This window comes from Sturnus vulgaris, chromosome Z (genome assembly GCF_052056855.1).
Source record: "Sturnus vulgaris isolate bStuVul1 chromosome Z, bStuVul1.hap1, whole genome shotgun sequence".
NCBI classification, from domain to species: domain Eukaryota; kingdom Metazoa; phylum Chordata; class Aves; order Passeriformes; family Sturnidae; genus Sturnus; species Sturnus vulgaris.
The window spans coordinates 58,312,759-58,332,689 of NC_142283.1; the positions used below are offsets into that span (position 1 = coordinate 58,312,759).

Consider the following 19,931-nt stretch of genomic DNA (forward strand, 5'->3'; position numbering starts at 1 on the left):
TGTTTACAAAAGTCTCACCTGCTGTGGGTGAAATTCATCTAGAAGTCAGCACTACAGTGCTCTCCTTCAGACTCACTTCTAGAAACATTTGGAAGCATTGGAGAACTGCTCACAGAAGCCCCCTCTGTACTTTACAAGTAGAGAAAGACTAATCACAGGGTAGTAGCTGTAAATAATTGGGGTCATTTATACCTGGAGATGTGCACAGACATCCTTAATAGACTGGGAGAGTGTTTTTAAGGGGGGTGATGAGGTTGCAGCAGTAAGTAGGAGAAACCATAGATGGTTCATTTGATTACAACCCTCATCGCCTCCATCAGTGGGAGGCAGCTCAGCATGTTGCAGTCTCACGGGTTCCTGAAGTTGCAGACAACTCCCATACTGTCCTTGAGATACCTTTGCAGTGTGTTGTCCTTGTCTCTCTTGTTGAGGATCTGGTTAGCATGGGGCTGCTCTACCTGCTCCTTGTCTTGAGCTTCCTCATGAGAATCCTCAGACTCCTCTGAGGATGTGTAAGCTTAAGTTCTGCTTGCTCCCAGCCTCAGCCCCCCATGTTTGAGTGCTCCATCCTGCCCCCAAACCAGGCAATGGCCTCAAAGCAATTCATGCTTGGTCTTGAAGAAGTGAAACTTGAGGAATTCACTGTAGAGAGAACAGAACACTATTGGTGACCTACACATCTTTGTGCACCATACTATAAAAGGTCTCTTTTAAAGAGAAGAGAACTATTTTAATTTTTCTTCTTCAGCAGTTCACCCAGGTTCTAAGTAAAATTGCTCTAAAAATCACCCTGACTCATTTATAACTTGGTTTGGGTTTCTGTTTTCAGCTATTGTGGATGATGAAAGGCTTTCTGCAGAGGAAATGGATGAGAGGAGGCGTCAGAATATTGCTTATGAGTATCTCTGCCACTTAGAAGAAGCAAAAAGGTAAGGAAATGAAAGCACACTTATTTCTGGCTTTTAAGTATGGATGTTCAGTCCTGTTGTGTTCTTCAGTATCACAAATTTTGATTCAACATCTTGAATTACTTGGATTAATGTCAGAATATCATAGCACTTAGTATGAAAAACCAATGCCCAGTATGAAAAGTCTGGTTCTAAGAAAGATTTAGAAATAATCAAGGCAACATCCCGAAACTGGCTGTGGTGTCCATTTTCACCAAAAGTTGGGGCTCGATACTAAAACACAAGGCTGTGGTTTTGTGAAAAGTTGAGTCAGGCTTATGTGACTAGCTGGGGAAAGTATTTTGCTCCTGGCTGTGTGGCTGTGCTCCCTTCTTGTGGGAGTGACTCAGGTTGCTAAGATGGCAGAAAATCACCTGGGCTCTTACAGGTTTAATGATTGATATCATCTCAGTGTTACAATGGTAAGTGCAGGCAGGGCAGTAAGATAAGATGGACTCTGCTCTTGCTTCAGTTTCTATTGGTCAGCAGCACTCATCTCTTGAAGCAGCAGCCTATGATGAATGTGCACTTCTGTGCAAATGTACTGTGCTATGTTCACTTCATTCTCAAAACAAATATTCAAAAACATTTTCATAATTAGAGAGCAGGGAAACAGGGTACAATATCCTTGTGCTTTTGAAGTAGTTTCAAGTGCTGCAATTATTGTATGTATAAAAGCATATTTTATAGTCTGTCTGAGACTTTTTCAAAGGTGCCTATTATACTCACATTATTGTTATTGGCACCACTGGTAGTGTCTTGTTTCTGCTCTGTGTTTGTTGATGATGGTGTCTTTAGTTTACATCCAAAGCTCTATTTGAATGACTTTCCTATTAATTTCTATGGAGAAAAGAATACTTGAACTGTGATTAGTGGTGCAAGCTGTGAAACTTTAGTGTGAAGACAAAGCATAGAATCTCTGTAGTGGAGTAAACCAGTGTATTTCAGTCATCTACTATTAAATTGTGCTGTGGGCCTTGAATCCACATAGTTTCCTTCTCAATAGTTGCTAATGGTTTTGTCCTGGGGCATTGTTATAAAAATTAGCCATTCTTACTTCCTCTTCTCTACATTGTTCCACTTGATGTAGCAAACATTGCCTCCTTTGCTGTTTCTTCCTCTTTCTCCTGCAGTGGTTCCCTGTTCAGATCTTTAAGTGGCAAGTGTCTTCTTGCTGCCAGGGAGGACTGACCTGCTCCTGCTGCCCCTGCTGCAGTTACGAGAGGTTGCCCTCAGTCAGATGAGACAGCTTGCTGTGCTGGCTGTGCTAAGGGAATTCCTAACTCTTCTGCTGAGTTAGTTTTCTGTGGCTTGGGAGCTGACTGGTCTGATCAAGGGGTCAGAGGAGAATCTGTGCAAGCAAGAGGAAGGGACATGGGGTGCAGCTGCACACTGGAGAGAGGGAAGGGAGCAGGTTTCACTTGTGGTGATGTTGGATCAGGTCCACCTCAGTGAGTCAAGGTTTCATTTCACTCAAGATTTCTCCTTGGTATGTTGTAACTCCCCTACCTGCTGTCTTATGGTGTCTGCTGTCCAAATTAAACCTTTTCTCTTTTACTAGTATTATGACTACATTTTCTTCCTAGCTCTCTTCAACCTTCCCCTTTCCCAGGGCTACTTGTCACTTTGAACTTAAGTCCTCTAGTTAATTTGAATCAGCTCCCTTGATATTTCACAAAGAAATGTGAAGTTATTTTTACAACTAATGACTTTAATTAGCATCTGCTATGAGTAACCTCCTCCCCTGCCTTGTATTTATTTTGATAGAGATTCTTGCCACTAGCAGTTTTCTAGATGAAGCATTCCTTTAGTTCTGCAGTTCATGATGGGACCTCATACCCAGAACAGTTACTCCCAGGACTGTTAGGCACCTGGAAGCTTCTCTGGATCTCTGTTTGGAAAATCAGAATATGCTAGTACTGTTCAATGGTTATTACTTCATAAATGGGAATGAGTTCTGCAGTGTAAGGAGTGTTGTACTTCCCTTATTAAGGGATTGGACTGTCGTGGATGGAGCTGATGTGGCAGCATGGTGCTGCTGGATGTCCTCCTCTGCCTCAGTGCATTGGTCCCAGTGCTCATTAGGAAGGAAGGAGTGATCATGTAGGGTGTGATGAAGGTCCTGGGGGTGTTTTTTGGTAGACAGAGCTGCTGTGAGAAAAAGAGTGTGAGGGGCAACTTCTCCCTTCACAGAGAACCATTGAGGTAATTTTGTTGTACCATGAGACATTTTACTACTGTGAAAACAACCCAGCAGAAAGCAGGTACAAAAAAGCTTGCACAAACAAGTAGAAATGCCTGTGTTTCTTTGCTGTGTAGCCCCTAGCCCTGCTTTCCCAGGAGCTGACTAATGCTGTCAAACGAGGCTGAGCTAAGGCTCAGGCTCGGATGCCAAAGGTGCATGCCCACATTTTTCCCAGCCCCAATCTGGCAAAATGGGAAACATGACAAAGTTTAGTATCACTCCTCACTGCATGGTTATTCACTCTGTGTGCTTGATTAGGGGTGACACATGTTGATGTGCAGTCCTTGTCTGTACCTCCGTGATTATAGCGTTTTCGCTGTCACTAGGGAGCCTGAACAAAACTGCAGACTCTGGAAAGCGAGATGGAGAGAACAACAGGCTCACAATTCAAATGAGACCAGCTGGGGAGGCTTGAGTGTAGGCTTCTTCCACAACACGTGGTAGGTCCTACCCTTCAGCTGTGCTGGGAGAGTGTTTTCACAGGAAACGTTCCCAGGGGAGGGGCATCCAAAATTTTGCTGCTGCTGGACAGAGGGGTCCCAGTTGGGTGCTTCCCAGCTGTGGAGCAGTGCCCATGGAATGTGCAGGCCCTTCTCCCCTGCCGTACTTGTGGCAGCGGGTCTGGGTCGGAGCAGGCGGGATGGTGCCTTCAGCCCCGGGGCAGCAGCTGCTTGTGAAACCACACAGAGCCGTGCGTGCCGCCTGCTTGCTCACAGCAGTGCCCTCCTGGGTAAATCTGGGGAGTGAGAACTGCCTTCATGACATATTTAATCTTTGTTCTCAGCACTTGGAGAGGACTTTCTAATATTCATAACACTGTGGATATCAATGACAATGAACAGACTGAATGAGTAAGTCGAGTTTTTCCAATTGGCAGCTGCTGAAATGACAGAAAATACTATTTTAGATAATCAACTGTGTGTGCAAATACAATGTGCTTTGGTCCATGCTGGAGAGTAATAAATACTGAAATAAACAATAAATAGCAAAAGATCAGGCAAAACACGACTGGGATAGCACCATGTCAGGAGGTATATTTTGTTTCTCACCATATTTGTAACAAAAACATTATTTTACATAGCTCTGCATTTTGAAATTCCAGAATTAATTAAACTGGTGAAGAATGTGTGCTTTCAGCTGCTTTTCGGATCACTGTTTGCATACTTAATTCCTGTAGCCCAGCTTTAATAAAAACTTGGCAAGTTCAACATGGAAAAAGAATCCTGTCACTAGTAGCTGATGTTTCTGCAAATACCTTCTGACCTAGGCACTGTATCTGTTACACCTATACAACATAGGAAATTGGTTTTTAAACACAATGAGCAGGCTTGTAATATCTGCAGAGGTCAGTAAAGTTTGATAGGGTGTTATATTTGATATTGAGGAAAAAAACTTTTTTATTAGATTATTGGGCCCCTTTCTTCCTGAAATTACACATCTGATAAATGCAGCTCTGATTGCTTGTATACATCATTTGATTTATTACTTTTGCCTTTAAGGAAAGTTCCTTGCATACTAAACAAAAAAACAGAAATATCAATAATATCAATAAAATGGATAGCATCCCATGTCCTTGAACTTCTAAGAAGAAAAAATTAAGAATATACGATTAGGAGTAGGAATTTCCACACTTCAAGAAATGTAGCCATGGAGGCCACCAATAGAAAGCCTCCATATGTTACCCTGACTCCTATCCAGTATAGTTTGGAAAATCATACTAGTAACTAGCAAAGGTCCAAGGTGGGCATAAGCAGCTCATGTGGTGGTGTCACAAGCCCTCACGTCTTCTTGAATTATGTGAATTTTAACAGGTGCATGCTCACATTTTTCCCAGCCCCAATCTGGCAAAAGTAGTATTTACCACAGCATCCTCCTTTCCAAAGGAAGTGCCCAGCACATCAAATTCTGGCTTGGGTTTGGCTTTTGCTGTTGCTTGTCTCTTTGCAGATGTTTAATTACTGCACTGTAAAGATAATATGAATTTGAAGGATTTAAATTGTGATTGAAGCTTTGGCATTTAAAGCAAAGCAAATTTTCACTAAATGTGTTGTGGCCGGCTAGGCTTATAATCATCCATAGTTAAGTAGATACTGTTTCTCTTGGCTTTTTAGAGATTATACCTTGTTATGATGAGATTGAATTTGAGCCATGGAACTCCTCATTTTACTAGCCTTGACTCTCCCTCCATGAAGTGGAATATGCTTTGTTTTATAAAGCATATTCTGCAATTTCATAACTAGAGCTGCCAGAACTTTTCTTTTCTTGCTCAGCTGTTCAGTAAGGCAGTAACTTGTGTAAAACATTGAAGCTTTAGCTTCAATATTAGGAGAATAAAGATACAGGAAATTTCTTTTTGAAAAGTCTTTTTTTCTTTAATGTTGAAAAATTAAATTCTCATTCTTCTGCAACTTCTTTTTGATAGTAAAATGAATTATCTGGTTTTGTTTCCAATACCTACCTTTTTCATAATATTGTTTTTTGTTAATGGGTTTACAATGGCTAGTTGCAGTATTGGTTGATATGATAGTTAGGAACTGTTGAGTAAATGTGTACATAGAGTTTGCTGTACTTAAAAGGTCAAACCCTGAATTGCTTACTTGGTTTTGGTTAAAGCCAGAAGTTTTGTAGTACCGTCACACAGAAAACTCAAGTTGCCAGGACTGTGGGATCATGGAAGGTGGCTAAGGGGGGGGTCACTGTTTCTGAGGAAGCTACCAGAGTCCTATAAAGACTTGGTGTACTGCAAGTGAAGTCTGCCGGGTTTCATGTTGCTGTTTCTCCAGGAGTAAAATTATGGAACTGTTCAGCCCTGGCATGGTGAGTGCATTAATGTTACTCAAACGCTTTCAGATACAGGAAATATGTGAAGACCTGTGCCCTTAGTAAATATTAAATATTGTAATCTAGCTGTAAAACGACCTAATTTTAGGCAGAAAATGTTAAAATATTTCTTAGTAACATGTTTCATATGGTTTTGTCAGAAAATTCTTTTGGGATTGATAGTCTACTATCATGTTATAAATTTTGAACTTTGCTTTGTATCCTGCATCTGCCTACTTTAAGCCAAATGAAATACTAGTGAACATGGCTGGCAGCACCTCTCTAAAAGTCAAGTGTTTGAAATTTGGGTGTGTCATGAGGTGAAATTCTTTGAAGAGACCTTCAAAGAAGGTTTAGCTGTGTTATACCTATTGCTGCAGTATCTTGGTCCACGCAGAAGTACTGATCAACAAGTATACTTGCTGTTTCACATCTTGGTCCTCAGCATGCTTACCTAGTCTGCCAGATATTGGTAGAACGTTGTTTTGTTTTGGAGAGTTATACAATTGTGTGGATAAGCCAGAATTTTTGTATGCAAGTGTGATATCAGTGATATCAACCAATCCAATAATTGCTTGGATAGTGATACTTGCATATGAAAAGTCTTGATGGTAAGATCTAAAGGTGAGGGAAATCTTTTGTCCTATTTCTGTACAGGATGCTTTGACCTGCTTACTGGCATGTTGAGGTAACGTGTAATGGGTCATTGCTCAGTGTGTATTGCTGTGGAATAGTGATGCTGACTAATGATGGATGTGACTTTTGTTTCTGTAGACTGAACCATATGGCACTTGTCCTGTAGCATGCACTGAAGCTAACAGTATAGTCACTTCAGAGCCAGTTCTCTTTCTCAGTTTTCCACCTTTCTTTTTAGGCACTACTGTTTTGTAAAAGGAATTGTAGTTTGTTGGTTTTTGTTCTTTTTTTAATGGAAGACTGACAAATTTGAAGCTAGTTGATGTGCTGCTGCCCATGTATGGGTGTTTGTAGGCTCAGCTTCACCAAGAGAGCACACAGCATTTTCATTTCTCCTTCACTTTCCCCTCTACATCTTGGGTTATCTGTGGTGCAACTAGAAAGCTTCTCTGACTTTATAATCCAGTCACAAGTCTACCCAATTGTCAGATCAAAGTAATGGCTTCATTCTGCACCCTGGGTAGCTCCGAGTTAATATTAAACATGACCTGAGAGGGCCTCACCAAGGTATCGGTAGAGGCTGAATTATTACATTACCATAGGGAGCACCTGAAGGAATAGGGACACAGGCAGGGGTGCTTGTACATCACCAAGTCAAAACTCTGCTGCTAAAGGGAAGCTTGGGCCTGAAATATGTAGAGAGGAACAGAACTGTGAGGATTAGAGGTAGCAGAGGTACTTGGTGTTTGCACTTTGCCTAAGACAGTCATGTGAAAGTGCTGTTGGGAAGGATCTGTGACAGTACCCATGGGAAGGAAGAATATCGTTTGCTTAGAGTTGAAGGGCTTAAGTGTTGCTCTTGACCTTTGGATAAGTCCTTCTGCAGCGTTTCCTATTTACCTGAGAGCAGCCAAGGCCTCTGCTTCTCTGTGTGTTAATGATGGAATAAGTGACAGCAAATGTGGCAGTGTTTGTGTGCTGTGCCCATGCCACCCACACTGGACTGCTGCGTGGTTGCATGCCTTACTGCTGGAGTAGCTAACCAGAGTGGGACATTCTCCCTGGCACATATCCCATTGGGCTATGTCCCTATTGCAGCACTCAAAAAGATTTGTCATCATCTACCTGTTTGCTTTGGACCAGAGGAGGAAATTACCTGGACTGAAGGAATTTGCTTCTTAACAGCTCGTTTGCAGGAGTGTACTTTTCACATATTGAGATCCTCCTTTCTCAGCGTATGTGTCCTGGAGAGCTGTTGATCTTTGTAAGGAGTGTTTATTCAGACTCTGGCAGAAAGTATTGTGGGGAGTTATGAATAGCTCTTCCTAGCTCAGAAGAGATGGGGCAGCAGCTATATATGGTAACCTTTATGGCAGCACTTTGTACTGACCACTGCTGCTAGTGAGGTGCCCACAGGTGTGTGTAGGATCTTACTGTATTGGATACAACAAATGACTGTTCATAAGAAACATGCTACTAGAGCAGGAGGCTTTTGCTCTCACTTTATGGACACTAGAAAACCACATCTCTATGGCTTAGCTATTGCTTCGAGACTGAAAGTCCTAAAATTGGTCCAATGAATGTTTAGATTTGCGAAAGAACCCATGTGCAGCTCTGGATGGGAAAAGCAGCTCAAGGTTTGAAGAGGTCAGTGCTCACTGAATGTGTAGGTAAGGTGTTGCACCCAGCTTTTGCCCTCTAGGCACTACAGGTGAGCACTTCTTACAATAAGGCAGTTTCTGAGGGATGTAGTCTGGGTTCCTTTGAAAATCACTTCTGTTGCAAATGTCTCAACCGTCTAGAGAAGAAGCAGTCTGGCAGTTGGTATCTCATATTTAAGAATGGATTTATGCTGGAAACTGCTTTGGCTGTGGACGTTGCTCACCACAGACCATATGAATCCTGTGTTAGTAGATAGAGCTGTTGCACAACCAGTGTTCCCCACCACGAGATGAGTGGCAGTCCTCTGCAAGGGGTCTGGTTGATTTTTAAAGCAACTTGTGGTCAGATTTACAACTGGGCTGATTCGGTTGTAAAGTTGTGTGGCTCAGCTGTGTGCACTGTATGGTGCTTTCGATTGCTGCTGGTCTCAATGATTCATGTGCTTTAATAAAAATGACTTTGTATTCACTTGTATTTAAATTCAAGGTTCTCTTCAGAGACACAGTCGTGTCCCAAAGGAGATAAGGGCCTATATGGGCTTTATAGGAGCTTGGACATTTGTCAGAGAACTTCTTGGTGCTCTGGAACAACTGTCATTTGAGGCTGATAGTGTGACAGCCTCCCATAATTGCTTTTGCTATTTTTATTGCTAGATTTAGATAGAGATTTAGACAGGCATGTGCAGACCTCTGTGTGTGGTTATGCAAACCCCTCAGATTCTTTCCACCTCAGTCAAATTAGGGAGAGCTGTGAAAATGGCTCTGTTCTTCATTGTTTCTGTTTTCCAGTTGCCCATGTTTCTTTGACTTGCTTATGCACTTTCTGTAATGTACAGGAAGACAAGTTTCAGAATGATCTCTTCAATCCAACATTTAACACCAAAAGGGGGAAAGATTCTTTTAGCCAAACCACTGCCTGGAAAATTTAAGTGATGTATCTGTTTTTCAACTGAGTTGTGGAACTGGCATGCATTCTTGAATTAGTACAACTTAAAGTAATGCAGTTGAATATTTTCTTTAAAACACAAGGGAAAAATTTCTTGACCAGATTTTTATTTTTCAATTTCAAATCATATGAATTGGTTGGTGTCCCATATGAAGTGGTTGGTGCTATTAGATATCAATTCACAAATAGATGAAAGACAAAAGACCAACTGTGGGGTTACCTTTTATGTGAAGAGAAATGGTAGGCAAAATATTGCTGTCATCCGGTGCTTGTGTTCAGAATTAGTCTTGTGTTAGGCACAAAATAAAGAAGTGGGATGCTGGTTGTCTGTTTCAGCAGTGGCAGCAGGATATGGCCTCGAACATTTAATGTACTCCACTGTTTCTACTGTAGTACAGTAGCACCATTCTTGACAACTAAGGCCTGAAATTAGTTTCAGAAGCAGAGACTGAGCTGTGAATGGGTTTTGAACCTGACAAATTTGAGTCTGGGGAAAGGATTATTAATGAATCCTCTCCAGTGAATGGAAGGAGCTGCTTTTGAGCTTGAAGTGCTTCATACAGCTTCTAGTGTCTGTAAATGCTAGGCAGGTTCTAGATTGGAAGAAGACACCTCCACAATCTGCAAGTGTAGCAGCTCTACTAGCTTAAAGGGGAGACAATCTTACAGGCTTTTTTAAAATTATTTGAGTTGAATTGATAAGTATTGGCAAGTGAGTTGTACTGTGGCATTGAGTACAGATTTATTGTGGTAGCTTAGTGGCTAATGGCATGTATAATTTTCCAGCTATCCAGAAGACAAACAGCTAGACTGCCCCAGGATGAGAGTTCATGGATTGGCAATTGTGGAGATGTGTAATTCCTGCAAGGCAGGAGTACACTAGTCACTTTGCAAGGCAGCAAGCATGAGAGCTTATATTCTCATCCTGGCTTTTATTGCTCCCTTATGGGCTATTGGTGATGTATTCACCTCACAAGAGAAGTGATAAAGCTAGTCTGACGACTCGAGCCCTTCTGTCAACTATAGCACATTACCTATTTCTAAGACTTGTTTGCCATCAAAGCAAGTGCATGCATTATAAAATTTGATGTAGTAAGAGTGTAAGAAGAACTCTTGTAATGAATGAAATTGACTTAAACTCTATGCTTTTCATTACCCCTGTCATTCTGTTCTGTCTGCTTGTTGTAGGTCCAAAGGCAGAGTTTGCCCACTAAGGCAATAAAAAACAGTGATTCCTGCAGGCATGTATATCCCACTGCACAGAAATCGCCTTGCTGTGTTGTAGCTATGTTCAGGTCACTCATGTGCTTTGTTTGCCAGTGGATAGAATAGAAGAAGCAGTGGGAGCAAGGAAAGACAGGGAAATAGCTCACTGGAAATGTGCAAAAAGTACCCCAGATAGGAGGCTTAAGATGGGAGGAATCTGTAGAGGGCCATTGCATGTAGGTTATGGACCCTGGCTGCTGTTCCTGGGCTGTGAGGCTACGGGGGGTTACAGAGGATGCTGCTGCATGCCAGTCACGTTTGCCCGTAGGGCAGCCTGTCACTGACCTTCGAGAAAGGTTCAAAGCATCAATTGCATCATAAGTTATATTCTGTGTCAGGACTGTCTTTAATGCTTGGCTGTCAAACAGGCTGCTCTAAAATGGGTAAAAATCAAATATCTATTTACACATTGTGCCAAACTCTTTCTCTGTTAAAGAAACAAAGCAGTGAAATGATGTCACATCAGTAGATGTTAAAAGCTGGAATGTATTTCTTTCCTGACAGTTTCCAAGTTGCAGATGCATCCCCTCCCTTGCCGTGATCCAAGGAAAGCACAGTGTGCTTTATTCAAGTACATCTGCATTTGCCTAACGTACAGACCCGCTCATGTGGGATTTACTTTGCAGCATGTTTGGGGGAGTGCCAGGCCTTGGTCTGGCAGTTTCTTTGCTGGAACAGAGTTCAATGGGATTCGTGACTGGAGTTGAGGTTTAGGGCTTCCCATTTTTCTGTTTAACATCTACAGAATAGGGAAGTGTTGACTTGACCCACCCAGTAACTTTTGAGGCACACTATCTTCAATTGTTTTAAAAAACAAAAATCAAAATTCCACTTAACATTGAACATATGCTATTGGGAGAGGGGAAAAAATTGTGGTTTGTTTTTTTTCTCTGAAGTGCTGATGGCATTGAAATAAATGTTTGTGTTTGCAGGTTTTCTGAATTTTTAATAGCATGCTTTTACAGTATTTTTAAATCCTTTGTTTCTGTATCTTTTCCTTTTTTTTTTCTTCCCACAAGAGCTCTGATCTAACCTTGTGATTGGCATAATACTTAATATTGGGATGTCTACTGTCTATTTTGGGGAGAGCTTACACTTTACTTGAAGTTTTGGTAAATGCAAGGTGAAGTATTGAATGGTATTGGCATGTTTTTGTTGTTGTTTATAAAGTTGGAGATATTTTTAAATATTCCTGCTGCTTTCTGTCTTGACACAGACCTTCATCTGTTTTTCCTAAGTAAATGTAGTTCTGTTGTGATTCCAATTTCAACATTTTCTCCATTTTCTCAGGGTCAAAGTGGTATCACATGATGGTTAGTAGCATATGTTGTTTTTCTAATTGAGAAGCAATAGAAGAGAGTAGAATTTATCCCAGAGGTGTTATTTGTGAGCTTATGTGCTCCTACTCTGAGGACAAGGTAGGAGTAGAGGGAGACTTCTCTTTATTTTTGTAGCATCTTTTGTTTCTGTATTGTTGGAGAATAATATAAGTATGAAAAAAGGTGTCTGCTTAAGTTTTCAGTGCCTGAAACTTGCAGGGAGTAATTCATTTGCTGTGGTGGTTACTGTCTAAGATTGCAACAGTATTTTCAATGTCAACAGCAATTATTTTGCTTCTTGGGAAATCATAGAATCATAGACTATCCTGAGTTGGAAGGGACCCACAAGGAACATCAAAGTCCAACTCCTGGCCCTGCACAGGTTGGCCCCAAAAATCATGCCATCTGCCTAGGAGTGTAATTCAAATACTTGAGCTCTGTCAGGCTTGTCAGGTGTTGTGACCAATACCTTGGGGAGCCTCTTCCAGTGCCCAACAACCCTATGGGTGAAGAAACTTTTAATTATTATAATAATGATGATGATAATAATAGTAGTGATGATGATAGCAATAATGACCATAATAAATTCTAAAAACCCATGTTAAACAGCATTTTTAGATCTTTGTAAAGGTGTCTAACAAAAGTTTGAATTTTGCATTGCAGTGTAAAAACGGACTAGGAAAGCAGGGGTAACTGGAGGATTGACCTTTAATAACCCGAGATGCCAAGGGAGAGGCAATAGACTGCGACTGCTGAAATGAGACCTTCTCTGAAATCTATAAAGGGCTCCTTATGTACTGAACATTCACTGGGGTCAGCAAAACTGTTATTTGTATTTGTTCTGCTTTCAGCAGATGAAGTAAAAAATCTGTATGTCGGCAAAAGATTCTACTTCATGCATTTTTCGTTTGGATTCTGCCTAGTGCAGAAAGAATTCGATCTGCTCATCTCTAAGCACTTTCACTTTCTTGCGGCTTGACTTTAGAATTTAAAACCAAGGGTTGAACTCTGCCATTGCTTTACAGGCTTCCTAAAAGCATTGATACCTACACTGCAGCACAGAATTTTCAGCAGTCCATTAATGTCCAGCAGTTCAAAGAGAAAACATGCATGCAGTGCTTCTGATTTACATCGATGTCAAGATTGGTGTCTTTCAAAAGGAGCTACTGTCTCAGGGCAGAGTTCACAGGGCTCTGTGGTTATGTTTCTGTGCTGTCTGAGCTAGGTGTCACCAGAGGAATTGTATCTTCTCTGAAGATCCTGCTTAGCTGGTACTTTGATAACACGATTAGATTAATAATTAACGCTGAGTGTGCTGTGTGTGGCCTTTTATGTGATGCAAGATGTGAATGGGCAAGTGACTGTAATGAAAAATTTCCTTCAATATACAAAAGGCTTATATGGTTCATCACCAACAAAAAGGAATAATAAGAAATTTGTAGAATGTTTTGATTTTATCTGAGTCTTTTTCTTTTTTACAGGAATGGCAAGGATTGGGACTGAGAGGGAGTATGAGGTTCATTTGGGAGTTTTCAGGAATAAGCAAATTCCTTTTAACATTTTTCCCTCAACAACTGGTGAAAATAAAACTGGTATGAAAATGGCTTTCTGGCCTTTCAGAAAGACAGTACACCAAAAGAGCTCCCCCCCACCCTTAAAACAAAGACTGATAGAATAAGGTGAAAGAAAAAGTTTTTGTAAGTGAAATGTTACGATGGTTTGTGCTTTTCCCAGGCATGAAAAACAGAACATTGTTTTTTTGGAAAAAAAATTGTGTTCTTGGCTGATGTCTGTGCTAAAAAGGCACTGAAGGAATTACTCGGTCTTGTTTTTTAGGTGTTCCACTTCTCAGATTCATTTAAAGAAACAAGTGAACAAAGCTCCTGACCTTTCTCTGTGGTCACTTTCTCTTAGCCATGTGTTTCAGGTCAGATAATTGTCCTGGTACATGCAGTGCTGGGACAGAGCAGGAAGGGGTAGCATGGGTTTGCTTGAGCATCTGTAGCAGCAGAAGCAGGTACAGAAGAATAATCTGCAGCTGGGGTTTTCCTTCCTCTAGGAGAGAAACCTCTAGTTTCTCATGACTGGTGGAGCAAGGATTTGGGAAAAGTGCATGCGAATTTGTTACCTGAACTAGTTCTGAAAATATGATGTGAAGCGTTCAGCTTTGAGTGTTGCTGTTAAAATAAGAATGAGTCTCATGTAAAATGGGATATATCACCTCAAGGCAGTGAATCCTTTCACATGCCTGCCTACTAGTAAAAATTCTGTCTGGGAAGCATTAGAGCATGCAAGTAAAACAAGAAAACTGCTTTGTTTAGAAGTACAGCTTTGGTAATGCCTGATAAAGCACTTTCTAAAATAACAGTTGTTAGTGCTTTTGCACAATACTGCTTTCATCCAATTTTGACATTTAAGCATTGAAATACTATTGAGTTAGTGTTTGCAGAATGTTTTCGTGATGACCATATTACTCTAAGGAGTCTGATCAAGGAGCCAAAAAACTGAATAACCTCAGGCATCTTTTCTCTTGCTGCATCATCTGTTGGAAAGTTTCTCTCAAGGCACACATTCAGAAATCATGATGAAGTACCCTGACATATGTCCTTAATGAGTTTAAAGTACAATTCTGCCTTGAATAGAGGTCATGTTTTAAAGGTCAAAAGTGCTTGAGCTGGTGATTAAAATGAGCCTTTTTCATAATTAATTTCTGTTAGCTGTGCTGGCTTATGGTGCTATAAGTGAAGTGTACTAGATTTTCCTAGAGGTAAGACTTCTAACTCCAATTTATTAATTGATGTGAACCTGTCAAGAAACATCAGACTTATTACTTGATCTGCAGAAGTTTCCTAATGGCTTGCGAAATTGCTTATTGTTGCATAGTAGATTTTCAAGGTTGGAGACTGGAAGAAGTGCTTTGAATTGTAAATTTGTCATATTGTATGTGAGTTCAAGATGGACTCCTGCCCCTTTCCTGAGAAAAACTGTGTAAGAAACACTCTTAGGTAGGTGCTTTATAGTGATCCAGATCTTTTCTCCCTCTTTCACTGGGAAAGTGCCATGATACATGAGAGGAGACTGATAGCTTTGTTTGATTTGACTTGCTTATATTCAGCAGGTTTGACAGTTTTCCATGATGTGAATAGTAAAGAACCATGCACTTAGGTTTCTAAGGAGCTCATTAATACCTTTTTTCTAAAACTTAAAAAAATGCAATCTCAAAGATTTAACTTCATGTTCATTTCTGGGCATGCCTCATAAAAGTAAGCAGTAACTCTGTTCTTCTGATGTGTAAGAATTACAGCTGGCAAGTCTTCACCATTGATTGTGTTGGAGGAACTAAAATTCTTTTAATACAAATGTGATGCTAGCTGCTGAAATCATAGAATGGTTTGGGTTAAAAGGGACATTAGAGACCATCAATTTCCAACCCCCTGACCTGGGCAGAGGCACCTTTCTCCCTACACCAGGTTCTCAATGCTCATCCCCATCTGGTGTTGAACAATTTCAGGGATGGGATATCCACGGCTTCTCTGGGCAACCGGTTCTGGTGCCTCACCACCCTCACAATAAAGAAATTTTTCCCAATATCAAATCTAAACCTGTTCTTTCAGTTTTTCCTCCCCTATCATATCCATCTTTCTGTCAAAAATCTCTATCTTTCTTATAGGCTCCCTACAGGTATTGGAAGACAGCAATTAGGTTACCCCTACACCTTCTCTTTTTCAGGCTGAAAAAACCCAAGTCTCTCAGCCTTTCTTTGTAGGAGAGGTGCTCAGTTCCTCGGATCAGCTTGGTGTTCCTCCTCCGAGCTTTCTCCAATAGGTCAATGTCCTTCCTGTCCTGGGGACTGCCCAGAGCTGAGTGAGCACTCCAGACTCTGGGACCCACCAGGGCAGAGGGTGGGAACCAATCTCTTTTGTTCTGTCACTTCTTTCCTTTTACTCCCACTAGGTCTCATTTTAAAAGTGCTTTACTAGCAACTGAAAATCTAAATCTACAGATAAGGAGACTTTAAGGATCAGATTTTGACAAGCTATTGCTCTGACTAAATCTGGGGTTTTTTTATAGGTAGTCATATTGATTGAGGTTTGTGTTTGACATGCTTTTTCAGAATATTTGGGGAAATACTGTTTTCCAGATACTGTCAGTGGTGTGTGTGCAACACTGAACTCTGAGTGACCTACTTGGAAAGATTAGGGATGAATACAGTGAATATCCTGTCAGTTATATAAAAGACAATGCACAGCGAGTATGGCACTGCTGTAGCACATATGGCTTTCTGCTAGGCAGGCAGAGAATGAAAACTTTTGGACATGGTGCAGTGCAGATGGTTTATTACTGTCACTGAGTGTCAAATCAAAGCATGAGGTTTGGATGAGGAAATAGCAATATTTACAGACGTGCACTGGTAAAAGAAACAGGTAAGATGATGTTCAGATGCCCCCTCTGATGATACTATAACCAAATGGTTTTATCAGCAAAGAAAGAGGGAAGGGAAAGATGAAAAGCTCTTCTGAGTGTGAGATTTGAATGGCCACTTCTCTCCTATCAGCTGAGTCTGAGTGTTGGGGACAGATTTGGGGGTGCAGTTCCCTATCTACTGATGATAAAGTGTGTTCCTGAATTTGAAGAGACTTTGTCTTGCTGTTCATTTCCTTTAGCCTCAGAGTATGTCCTGGGAAAAGCAACTGGCAAAGTCAGGAACAGTCTTTATGGCAGAAATTAGACTAGGATGACATCAAAAGAACTCAATTGTGAACTTGAAGGTAAGGAACAAGATGAAGAGCAGAAGCAAACACGATGTGGGGGATGATGTGGGGGAGCAGGGGTAACCCGTGCAGGGAGAAGAGGAACAGCCACAGCAAACTCTGCAAATTTCTCCCAGGAGTCTGCCTCAACAGGCCACAGCCAAGCAGTCTAAGTAACTGGAAAGGCAGTGAAGGAGGACATGAGGAATTGAGGGTAGCATTTTGGAAGAGGGGAGAAGACTGATTCTTGAGAGGATGAAAATACTGTTCATTACCTCAAGCATGCAGTCAAGAGGTGGATAGACAGATGGGATTGCAAGGTGGTGCACTGCTGAGTGGGCAGAAAGGGTTGGAGTCCAGTCAGGTTAGAGCTGTGATGAACGGGATGGGTGAAAACTCAGGTGGTGACATGTTGAGCAGGAAGATGCCTGCAGGACCATCAGGTAATGCAGGCTTGCCCTATGGTGGGTTTCTGATAGTAACCAGGACATAGTTTTGTTGTAACCTCTGTTTAGAAGGTATGGTGCTAATACTTCTTGTAGTGCTATCAACAGCTAAATTAGTCATGATTATCCTCTTCTTTTAAAAATAATTCTTTGCAATTTTTGAAATTTTGACTTGGTACAGTTTTAAACATTGCTCTTTGCTCAGAACAAGTGCTGAGTGCTCACTTCTGTAAGGATAAGAAGATCTTTGTTCTGCTCCATCCAAATGTTAAACTGTAAACTCTGTATGCTCATGTGGTAAACAATTATTTGCATCTAATAATGAACTGCTAAAGCACACTGTGTTCTTTGCTCTTTTAAAGTCGCTTAGATGTACTATAGCTATCAACACATTATGCTAGCTATGTAGTGATTGTTTGATCATAGCTCTGTACTTGGTGGGGGTTCAGCTACAGAGAGAGGGACAAGGTCTGCCTTCCTTGGTGGTGCATTTCTTGGAGTGCCTCAGATCTGATAGCCACTGATCCCTAGATTGGACAAGTTCTGAATATGTCAGTTCATGTAACCAAGATATTTGACAATCAAGTGGTAATTTGCTATAGTAATTTTGACAGTTAAGAACATGGTGTTAAACACTTGCATTAAGTGCATTATGGTGGAGTTTTTTAAAGAAATGCATTATGCTTATTGTCAAGGACTAAATAGGCAAGAGACTTTAAAGTGAAGAGGACAAGACTTACCAAATAGTATTTGAAAACCAGAGACCTGTACTGTATATAGAAGTACAAATAAAAACCATCAAACCAGTGAAATAGTTTTAGAATGGAGAGAGATGACAAAATGTAAGGAGCCATCCAAACTTGGCGTGAGGATCATTTTTGGGATGGAGTCTTCTTGGCGAGTATTTTGTACTGGCCTAGTAAAATCTGTGGCCTGTGAACTGTCTAAAAAGAAAATTCATCCAGACAAAGGCTCATGTTATGTATTTCCTAGGTCAGTTTTAATTGATCACTCATTGCCTCCTGCTAAACTTTGAATCTGCTCCTGGATCTGTTTGTCGTCTGTGAAAAGTGCATATGAAACTTAAGTTCTAATTGTTGTCCTCTTTTTCTGTCTTCTTTTGACTTTGCATAGGAAGAAAACTCAAACATTTTGCTTACTGGAGATGTATCCTGTGCAAACGTGAGCAGTGTTTCCTGACCAAAACATAGGACCTGTAATTTGATTTATACCAGTTATTCTTAACAGAGAGAAGTATAGTCTGTGCAGGAATACTGGGTATATCTTTATGTGGTTTCTATTTTTCTATGCTTTCATTTTTTAAGAAATATTAAAATCCTAGAGACTTGTTTCTTGCCTGCTATTTACTACCTGATGCAGTTTTACTCATGCACTGCACTGCCCTCTGTATCCCTGCAGCAAAGGTTTTCTCTCACTGTCTTTCACTTACCACCTGCTTCAAACTGGTGTGCCTGATCTGAAGCAAACTGAAAATCCTTGACTACATGTGTAGTCTGAGCAATGCTTTAAAAGCACTTCTTAGCTAATGGCAAGCATGAAAATGAAAGCATGGTCAGGGAAGGATCTTCTTAAAAAATCACACCTTGCCATTGAGAAAGAAAGTGGCTGTGGGGATAAGGTCTTATATTTTTCAGCCGATCTGGTTCCCAACCCTAGATGAAGCCTAATTAGTGTCTTTCTATTTTTGAAAATGAGGAGGGAAAAATCAAAAATTAAAGAAAAATCCAAACTTCATGATATTTTCTAACTCTTGTTCTGCCTCCTCATTTTGGCTTAAAAAAAGTGGAGTTTTCTTCTGGCTCCCTTTTTGCAATTCTCTTACAAGCTCTTTTTCTTACAATCTGATTTCTTCCCACTACTGCATCTTCCTCAGTCTTTGCCTTTGGGACAGTTGAGAGACTTGCTTCCTGTTTATGACTGTCAAATAGGTTCCCACCTTTTACTGGCATTCCCTTCTTTGCCCCAAACAGGTGTGACTTTCTTTATCCCAAACATCAGAAGCAAAAGTATTTAGAATCATCTCCTTGGTTTTGCTAAGACAGTAAATTATTATTAAAATACTGTACCAATTTGTCTGCGTGCTCAGCAACTTGGTGGTACTTTTATGTTACATTCACATTTTAAGATTTTGCTGTAATGAGAAACCCTAATTATGTATTTTAATGACATCTTAAATGCTATGGAAGTTCATCCCCCCAGGTCAAACTTCTTATTTGCAAGTGATGGAAGTTTACCAGTATGCTGTGCTTGAAAGGAATCATTGTGTAATATTTGTCCTTTTAAGCTATCCTACCCCGTGACATAACGCTGTCAGCTCAAGAGTGCTGCTTTTTACACACGAACAAGCATAATGACACAGAAAACAGATATGCATCTGTCGATTCGTATTTAATGTTCAGACTTGGGCTTAAGAGGTGCAAAATTTGTCAAGGTTTGTCACCTAGCCATTTGGTTTGTTTATTAATAAACATGTGTCTACCTTGGTGTAGTCTGTTTCCAGGAGGTTTCTTTTTCATGCAAGTCTTGATTGCTACAAACTAAGCCTCCCTGACCTGAACAGCTTTCATCCTCTTCTGACAGGTGTGACACAGCCTGGAAGAGATATTCTCCTCTTGGCTTCAGCAACTGGGCATTGGCAGAGGAAGTGGCTGCCATGGCACAGCTGCAGCTCCTGTGCTGTGCTCATTGCTGGCTGACACTTTTTTTCCTGGAAAAGAGACTTGCTTAGGCTTAAGAACAGCTGTTTGTTATTATGTGCAGTACAGATACTTTTTCTGGCAAGGATTTTTCCATTTGGTGTGCATGAAGGTAGAAACACTAGATACTCTTGGTTCAGCTAATGCTCTTCTCTGATCCTCAAAGAATGATTTGAT

The 19,931-nt window shown here is 40.7% G+C and overlaps 1 protein-coding gene across 3 annotated transcripts in view; it reads left to right on the plus strand.

Moving 5' to 3' along the window:
• The window catches only part of IQGAP2 (IQ motif containing GTPase activating protein 2), a 124,403-nt gene that overhangs the window by 21,020 nt on the left and 83,452 nt on the right, over positions 1–19,931 (plus strand). For all 3 annotated transcript variants that reach the window (XM_014888344.2, XM_014888504.2, XM_014888672.2), the window contains exon 2: positions 830–929. In XM_014888344.2, coding sequence (XP_014743830.2) covers positions 830–929 — 100 coding nt within the window. The remainder of the gene's footprint in view (positions 1–829; positions 930–19,931) is intronic.